The 9,840-nt window shown below is 40.9% G+C and overlaps 1 protein-coding gene across 1 annotated transcript in view; it reads left to right on the top strand.

Annotated features, from left to right (window-relative positions):
• The first annotated feature begins 907 nt into the window (after window positions 1-907).
• unk (RING finger protein unk) overlaps window positions 908-9,840 on the top strand; it is a 12,683-nt gene continuing 3,750 nt past the window's right edge. Inside the window, exons 1-5 of the mRNA XM_018456880.1 lie at window positions 908-1,309; window positions 1,977-2,186; window positions 7,406-7,828; window positions 9,197-9,399; window positions 9,769-9,836. Of these exons, the coding sequence (XP_018312382.1) occupies window positions 1,251-1,309; window positions 1,977-2,186; window positions 7,406-7,828; window positions 9,197-9,399; window positions 9,769-9,836 (963 nt within the window). The 5' untranslated portion in view covers window positions 908-1,250. The remainder of the gene's footprint in view (window positions 1,310-1,976; window positions 2,187-7,405; window positions 7,829-9,196; window positions 9,400-9,768; window positions 9,837-9,840) is intronic.

Genomic DNA, 9,840 nt, shown 5'->3' with positions numbered 1-9,840 from the left:
TTAAGACCCTACGACTTCTACGACTTCTATTGTAGACCCCGCATAAGAGTTAACTATGAGTTGTGGAACTGGACCTAAGGTTGTGTCCTCGTGGAGAAAGAAATAGCGGAACAGAATGTTGAAAGAAAAGATAGGATGAGGGTTATCCTCGGGCAAAATTCGTGGGATGTCTCCGTGATGATCGTCAGCATTTACATTTACCTCTTTATTTTCTTTTTATGTCGCGGGAATCAACTCTCTCCCTCGTGAATCTCACGACTCACGAATAATAAAATTGCCAGCACGAATGACGAGACCGACCGGATCCATTCGCGAGCTATCGATTCTCATCGAGCGTAGAGAGCGGGCCTTTCTCGGCACGTCCACCGTTGGTATTTTGATAGCGAATCGTCTCGTCCAGCTGACACAACTTGACGAATCGCGAAACGAGAGTGTATCTCGAAGATAAAATGACAACGTCAGAGCATTCTTCTTGCCTTTGCCTGCAGTTTTCTTAACTCTCGCTTTCGATAAGTCAACCGTCAAGAGAAATAATAAGCGGTGTGGCGCAGCGAAGAAAGTCGGTCAGCAATGCTATGAAAAATCCAACTCTTTTTTGCGGGACAGGACATTCTTCGGAATCTCCTTCTTCTCGACGAGAACGGAAGGCGGATTTCCAAGAATGCTGAACAGCGCGTAAACGCGAGGTACCGAAGATGGCGAGGAAATAGGAACTCAGCCGCGTGTCGTCGTGGTCGTGGTCGTCGCCGTCGATCACACTCGACGTGGACGGCTGTTTACGCGTGAACCAAAACATCAATGACCTTGAAAGCCGTCGCGTCACGTGACCTGGGAGAGAGAAGCGCCGATTGGTTCGCGGAGGCCGCGTACAACGTGTATCGGTGTATTGCGTCGTGCGGCCCGCATTCCTCGTCCAATAGGATTCGCGCGCGCTCGGCCGGGAGACGCGAGGGGGAGGACGAGGTGGACAAGAGCGAGCCGCGAACGGTGAGGACGACGACGACGAGGACGACGAGGACGACGGTGGCGGCAGCGGTGGCTGCGGTAACAGCAGCAACAAGCAGCAGCAGCAGCAGTGGTGGCGACGGTGAACGGTAACGGTTGTGACGGTGACGAGGACGAGGACGACGGTGGCGGCGACGGTGATCGAGACGGTGCACCGTGTTGGTCGGTGGCGTACGCCGTACGTGTTAGTGCGTGTGTTCGTGCGCGAGCGCGGTTGGTCGGTGGCTCGCGTTGTTGTATCCAAGATGAAGTCCGACTCGAAACCTTTGTTGACAGCTCAGGCGGAAAAGGCGAATCATTACACGTAAGTAGCGGCCGGCCGGACCGCGCCGGGGCCGCGTGGCCCAACTTTGTGAGACCAAGTGCGATTACTCGGTGATCGAGCGCGATGCAGCGCGATGCAGCGCGATGCTGCGTGTCGCGCCCGCCGATACTCTGCGAGATTCGAGCATTCGAGAAAGAAGTATAGCGAGGGGGAGAGCGAGAGAAGGGCGATGAGCGAGGGAGACGTCTGACGAGTTGGCTTGGCCGTTTCATACGTCGGGAAGTGCGCGGATCATCCCGAAAGTGCAGTGCGAAGAAAATTAATCAAACATATTGTGCGAGAGGGCGGGAGGGAGGGAGGGAGAGGGATTAAAAGTAGAAGGTAACGGTGCGGTTAGAGAGGGAACAGAGTGGGAGAAAGAGAGGGACTGTGCGAACGTGAGAGTGAGAGAGGGAGAGTGAGTGAGCGAGCGAGCGAGAGAGCGAGCGAGAGAGAAAGAGAGCCAGCCGCGAGCAACGAACGCGGCCTATAACGCGCGACTAACGCGACGCGCGCGTCCTACGATTCGCAAAAATACATGTATGAGCGATGAGAGAAAGAGAGAGAGAGAGATAGAGACGCGACGACGAGCCAGCGTGGTGGCAGAGGAGCGTGTCAAGCTCTACGGGCGAAAAATAATGTCTAGCACGGTGGATTCGCATTCCAGATACTTGAAGGAGTTCCGCGTCGACCAGTGTCCCCTCTTCATACAGCGCAAATGCACGCAGCACCGACCGTTCACGTGTTTCAACTGGCACTTTATGAACCAGCGGAGACGCAGGCCGGTGAGAAAGAGGGACCGCACCTTCAACTACAGCGCCGACAATTATTGCACCAAGTATGACGAGACGACTGGCATCTGCCCCGACGGAGACGAGTAAGTTTTTTTTTTTCTCTTTCTCCCTCTGTCTCTTCTATTGCGCATCGCGACGTAATTACACGACCTAGTACGCATTCTTCTCGGTTTGTCGTGCTTGGTCGGAAGAATCGGTAAGAATGGATACGTGCGTCGTACGTGAATGATAAGAACATCATGGCAGAACGGATTACGGCATTTACGACGCAACGATTCTACTTCGAAACGTTACCGACGACGTTCTTGAAGAGTCTCTCGCGTCGTGATATCGTTAAACGGCAGGTTCCTTCGCATCCTTTCGCCAAATATACGCGCGATACACGTACGTGTGTACATTTGTGTGTGTGCGTGTGCGCGCGCGCGCGTGTATGTGTATGTGTGTGTGCGTATATATATAAATAACGTAACGCGACGTATATGTACACGTAGCGTTGCTGTCGCACGGCGTACGTGGCCCTCGCGCGCGCACATACGTGTTTACGTTCTGGTGCGCGTCCGCGCGACTCTTTCATCCCCCACGAAGAGAAACAATTGTTGCTCGGGTCTTCAGCGGGGATCATAGAGCGAGCTACGAAATAAGAAAGATATCACGCATAGCGCACATCGTATCACAGAATTGTATACTGCGTTCTTTTAGTTAGGCAGTCGCAGCAGCCGCGTGTTACGTCATATATACGCGAATGAAAGTTTAAATCTGTTCTTTTTAGCTGTCATTAACTCGTCATTTTTTTCTTTTCTTCTTCAATACAAAGAGAAAAGGAGGAAAGATGAGCGGTGCAAGAAATTCAACTAAAAGGACCTAAACTAACAGGCCTTGCACTATATATTTTGTATACAGGTTGGACCATTTTAATTTATCCAGTCGATTTTATCAAAATCTATGTTTTTCAGACAAAAGTTTTATGGTTTCAAGAGGGAAAGAAGTCGGTGACCTTGAGATGTCCTTAACCCCTTCGCTGGCACGTTCATTTTCACAATTTGTGCCCTGGCGGGCAGAAAAAAGTTTTAAATTTTTTTTTCGCACTTGGTATATAGGGGTTTTTTTTTTAGGGCGCTGATTCCGATTTTGAGATAAAAATTGAGAAATTCAAAATGGCGGACCTCAATTTAAGAAAATTCACATTCTTGATAAAACATTTTGAAATTTGATTTATGGGGGTTTTCGAGGATGCTGATACACACGCGCGCACACGCTAATGACGCAAGTGAAAACTGAAATGTGACAGATTTCGGTTTTATGTTATAATTTTTTACTTTCTAATTTTGACATTAAAAATCAAAATCATAAACCTCGAAAACCCCCGGAAGCCAAATTTCAAAATGTTTTAACAAGAATATGAATTTTTTCAAATTGAGATCCGCCGTATTGGATCTGCCATTTTGAATTTTACAATTCTGACTTCAGAATCGAAATCAACATTCTCGAAAACCCCCGTAAGCCAATTTTCAAAACGTTCTGATAAGAATTTAGATTTTTTTATTTCAGTCCGCCATATTGGATTCGTCATTTTGAATTTTATATTGTTGACTTCAAAATCGGAATCAGCGACCTCAAAAACCCTTATATACCTAGTTTGAATCAAATTCATTCATTCATTTCGAAGAAAAAGCTCTTTGACGCCACATGGCGCCAATGCCCATTGGGGCACGTCTTTTTCTGGACGCCATATGGCGTCAATGTCAGCGAAGAGGTTAAGGTCAGGTCAAGGTTACCTAAAATTTTTTTAAATGAAAATCCTCATTTTTTATTACATATTTTTGTAACTGTCTTCAAAACCTTTTGAAAACACTATAATAAAGTTCATTTTCATTAAGTAATTTCCGAGTTATGACGCTTGAAAGTTACAGTACCGTTGGGATTTGCATTGCCCAAGGTCCGATGGCTAAAATCTTTGGAATGTTGTTCACAATCATGACGTTGACAACTTACAGGTACATACTGTAATTTAATTTGGTCCAGGGTCTGATCCAAGGATCCCAACAGCTGTTTTCCAAAAACTTTGGAGATGTGTACATCAACCGAATTGTACTCGTGAGACTTAGAGCAATAAATTTCGATGAAAAAGATTTTCGTATTCAATTAATCCTTAAATAGTGAGAATATATATAAACATTTTTTGAGATTTTTGATTTGATTGATGTTAAACCGAATTACATATCCAAAGTTTTTGGAAAACACCTTGAACCTAACCTAACCTTGGACTAAATTAAATTATAGTATGTAACCTGTAAGTTGTCAATATCATGATTGGAAATTTTATTTCAAAGATTTTAGCCATCAGTCTGACACCTTGGACAATGCAAATGCCAGTGGTACTGTAACTTTCAAACGTCATAATTCGGAAATTACTGATAAGTAGACCCTACTTATCAAAATTTTTAAGATTTTTCAGAAAAATCACTTTCTTTTATTTTAAAAAGAATGTACGGGTGATCTGGAACACCTCATGTATATTCACTTCATTTTAAATGTAAAAATTTTGTGAGATTTCAAGCAACGTTAACAGATCTATTCTCTTCGAGGCTGCCGCTACAATCCACAGCGCGGGTGGCTCGTTTACAAATTGGAGATTGGAGAGAAAATGGATAAACAGATAGATCAATAATTTTATTTATCACGCGTTCTAGAATCCCTTATAGATAAAGAATCTGATCACTCACTGAATTCGCGCATATTGGCTTAATCAAGCTTTGTAGTAACATGGTGAAACTAATTAGAATTACTGCAAAAGTCAGGCTAATTCAAACAGGAGAGACAATAAATCACGAAACAATTTTAAATGTAGATTTTTTTATTCTCTTTTGCTTTCTAAAATTTTACTAATATATTAGGATAAAATTCACTTTAGTGATATATTAAGACTTACGTGTCTTATATATATATAGATTTATAAACACCATTTCATTACAAAAGTAGTCTCAATGATTAGACTTATTTAGGGATTCTAGAGTAGCGTCCGCTTTCAAGCGCTAAAAATATTTATACAAATGAAGGATATAAAAACAAATAAATACAGCAATACAAGAAAGATTACAAAAAATAATATAAAAAAGAATAACTGTTTGAGCGCATCCTTTGAAATGACATCCCCTCAAAATAAACATTTCAATTATAATCATAACAAGCAAAAGTCTGTGAGTGTCAATAGAAAACTCAGGTATAGAGAGATGCCCAGAACACCAAAATAAAAAAAAAAAAAGAAAGCAGGAAAGGGTGAGAGAAGAAACAGAGACACGTGCTTCGTCTCCTCGTTTTCGTTGGTCCTTGATACATAACGTAACGTACATGTAGATAATGCACGGTTCTGTCCCAGTAAAAGATGCGACGTGACATTTTTGGTCAAAACAATGTTTCCGGCGTAAATTCCTTCCCGATAATAATAACACTCGATAATCCCATGACGATAAACCCTTCTCGGCGAGAATGCGATCTGGTGTTCTCGGCCCCGGTGCGAATTCTTAAGAAGTAACTTTTTTTTCTTTGCCGTCAGAATTCCTTTGAGATCTCTTCGATTTCAAAATGGAGAACACGTCTCCCGGTAGTTTGCAGTATCGATTATACATTCCAGCGTGACTTTTGCCCGGAAACAATGACACTAACATCGCATAGTTAACTCCGCACTTTACGCATAAATTAACATGTTTGATGACGCCTTGTATCCACGTTTTGTAACTTCGTTTCCATGACGGTAAATGCTTACACACACATACACACACGCGCGCGCCTGCACCGAAATACACACTCAATCTGCATAAACAGATGGACATTCCCAATCAACAACATTCTATAAATTACAAGCACGAACGATTCGTTTTTTTAAATTTACGAAAGGAACGAAACGGCTCGATTTTCATTTGTTGAAATCGAATGAATTTGCATACGTATACTTATACAACAATTATGGGTCAAACACAATAGAGTAGTAAGCTTTAAGCATTAAGGAATTGACCAATCATAGTCGATTATTTTTCTCATATTCGACTGTGATTGATCAATTTCTTAAGACTTAAGGCTTACTACTTCTGTTTACAGGGTTAATCTCGAGTCTCTCTTGCTTTTCTTCGTACGAGCGTCATAGTAACAATTTTGCAAGAATATTACGGAAAGATCATATTATGTTTTTCTATATCTTCGATTTTACGCAGAAAATATCGTCGCGTGAGATTTAAATGATGGTTTATCGATATCCTTTAAATTGGCCGCAAATTATTTGTACGGTTGTGAACTTTTATTACTCGGTATTCGACGTAAAGTGATTTTTCATTGATGAGCGATTGTCCGGGTTCACATTGTGTGAATTTCTTCCCCAAAATTCCCAACGTTTACGAGTTGACGAACAAAGGAAGCCCACTTTTATCGATTTTCTCTCTCGTACTTGACACGATGGCACAACAAAGGATCACATGTATATCTAAACCTTATTCGAATGTATTAATATACTTATGTATTTTTTAATTATTTTTAACCGTTTTCTGTTTTTTATAATTTTTTTAACTTTAGAAAATTATTAGTGTTATTTTCTTTCCGGCATATACATGTATAGTTACATTTTGGAACGATATTCGTAAATCCGCGATAAGAACAAGAGAAAAAACGGAATATACAGGAAGGGCACAGATTAAATTTAGTATCACTGAGGATTGCGAGTGTGACTGTTAATGATTGAAAGAAAAAAGAGAAGAGCGCACAAAAAAAGTAACATTTTATTAAAGCTTAAGGGGAACCTAAAGATGATTAATCATATATATATAGAAAATAGCACTTACACACAGACGATTTATGTGTCCTTGACACATCACTACATCAATATCTCACTTACGCCACACATATACATAAATTTTTGTATAACAATTACATTTTAATTATACGTCTAAGTCCAATTTTAAGAACGCCATGCTGTTTCCTCATGCAAACTACTAGTCTGTGGACTATTTCGAAATTACAAATTGCACAGTTTTTATATGAAGCAAATGTTGTGACGGCGTGACATCTAGAGCGCCATATTGGACTAAGAAATGGTAAAGATCTCAATTTCGAAATTTTTTTGTCATTCTCAGCATAGACTCCACAGACATATATTAATGCGTATGCTTTAATCCTGGAAAAGGATTTTCAAATCAGTAAGAGAAGAAAAAAGTAATTGTTATACGATTAAAAATTATATGGTTTAGTCGATAACACAGACGATTTTAGGATCCCCTTAATCGAGAATGTAAAAATGTTATCTTGTTAAACACAGGTGTCCGTTTCTGCATCGTACCGCGGGCGACACAGAGAGGCGTTATCATCTACGCTACTACAAGACATGCATGTGCGTCCACGATACTGACACGCGTGGATTTTGCGTGAAGAATGGCCCGCACTGCGCCTTTGCGCACGGAAATCACGACCTGCGCCCACCCGTGTATGACATCAAGGAGATCCAGGCGCTGGAAAATCCGGACTCGGACCCAAACTCCTCGTCGAATGGGCCTAACATACTCGACAAGGAGCGTAACTTGATGAATGAGGATCCAAAATGGCAGGACACGAACTACGTGTTAAGCAACTACAAGACCGAGCCGTGCAAGAGACCACCGCGGCTGTGCCGGCAGGGCTACGCCTGTCCGCAGTATCACAACAGCAAGGACAAACGGCGCAGCCCACGGAAATATAAATATCGGTAAATATCGATGTCGAAATTAACCAGTTGACACGGACGACGTCACGTTGGGAATAATGCCTAAATCACAATGTTTATTCTCTGGAAAAACTTGGAAAATCTGGAATTTTTAGAAAATTTTTTTATCCTTGAAAATGGAGGATTTTCATGGAACTTTATTGTTACTCGAGTTTTTAGAATTTCACTTTTAAATTAAAATTCTATCTTTTTCTGAAAACATTGGCCATGTTCAAGTTGGACGAAACTGCTTGCTTGCAACCGAGCGATTAAATGAGATCGATTGAATCTTCTGGTAAGTAAGAACTAATCATGTTCAATTGTTCGGCGAACAGACTAGCTACTTTGTCAGCTTGAACACGCTTATTATTTTCTTTAATCATTTTTTCATGATGCTAAATGTCGACGATCGGTTAGCAACAAGCATAGTATACACACCCGCATATAATCACGCACATTCTCGTGTGTCTCGCGAGTTTTTATTTAAAAAATCGGGGTAAGGTAGTAGAAGATAATATTCTGCAGAAAAGAGTAGCTCACTAATAAAATAATTTATAATCAAAATTTAAATACTAATCGGACTCTCGAAATTAAAAAACAATAATATAATATACGGACAATGAGAGCGTTAACAGCGCGGGAATTGATGCGCAATTTATATAATAGTCAAATAATATTCACATAATATATTAAAATTGTACAATGACTGTCGAATATAAAATAATTTATATATATTATAATGAGCCTTCTCTATCTTATTATAATGTTTTATGACTCCAATTGTAGAAACTGATACAATATATACATATAACGAATTCGATTGAATGCACTATTGAGTGTAAAAGTGAAATACAAATACTATATTTCGAATTATAGAGTACATATTTTACTCAATAGCACAATAAAATGTATTGAGAATTTCACGGTTTAAGCTTTGACTACATTTTTCAAGTGTTTTAAAGAGATCTTATTACTGTTTAAAATTTTTTTTTGTTTACAAATGATATAACAAGAAATTTTAACGTTTCTTACTTATGACATCCAATATGGTCGCGGCGACTATTCCGGAGCTTAATCAGTTTTTATACTTACATTAACTACATCTTTAATTTGTGTGCGACAACTTTAACATGCACCACTACGTATGTCCAATCGAATTCGCCTCATGGAATCTCTACTAATTTATAATATATAATTTGTTTGCGTTACTCGCATTCCAATTTATTTCAAAGTTGCATTAAAAATTTGTTTAATCTTACCTGGAATTTTGAATAATATCTGGATAAAAAACTCCGGGAATTTTCAAGTTTACTTTTTTTTTTACAAGATTTCAGTGAGTATGTCCTGAATAAACGTTAATGATGATTGCAGCTCAACGCCATGCCCGAATGTGAAACACGGCGAGGAATGGGGCGAGCCGGGCAACTGCGAACAGGGAGACGCGTGCACGTACTGTCATACTCGCACGGAACAGCAGTTCCATCCTGAGATCTACAAATCCACCAAGTGCAACGACGTGCAGCAGGCTGGCTATTGTCCACGCGGCGTCTTCTGCGCCTTCGCGCATGTTGACCGTGAGTGTACACTCATCAATCGTACGTAAAAGTCTTATTATATATTTTGTGAGTTCAATAATATTGTGCATATACGGCGATAGATATGTAGAGTTTACATACGCGTCTACCTGGCTGTTCCGCGACCGTCTGCGACACAGTCACAGAACAATTCGTCATTCTCTTCTCGATGCGACGCGATGGGCTCGAGTTCGTATGCCGATACCACGATGCGTGATACCACGGTCGTTCGGCTCGCGAATCCTTTTCACGAATTACGTTTCGAATACACGTAGAGAGTCGACTTGATAAATGCTAAATCTTAGCCGTCAAAATTATTTCTCAAAATTGATATATTGGGACGTTGGTATGGTGTGTTGATGGAAGCAGTGTTGCCAACAGAAGAAATGAGCCTGGCGAGGGATATGGCGGTACCTATAGATTGCGGAGCGAATCTGGCCG

This window comes from Mycetomoellerius zeteki, unplaced genomic scaffold (assembly GCF_001594055.1).
Source record: "Mycetomoellerius zeteki isolate Tzet28-1 unplaced genomic scaffold, Tzet1.0 scaffold114, whole genome shotgun sequence".
Taxonomy (NCBI): domain Eukaryota; kingdom Metazoa; phylum Arthropoda; class Insecta; order Hymenoptera; family Formicidae; genus Mycetomoellerius; species Mycetomoellerius zeteki.
The sequence above is the reverse complement of the archived record's forward strand: the minus strand, read 5'-3'. Positions and strand labels throughout refer to the sequence as shown.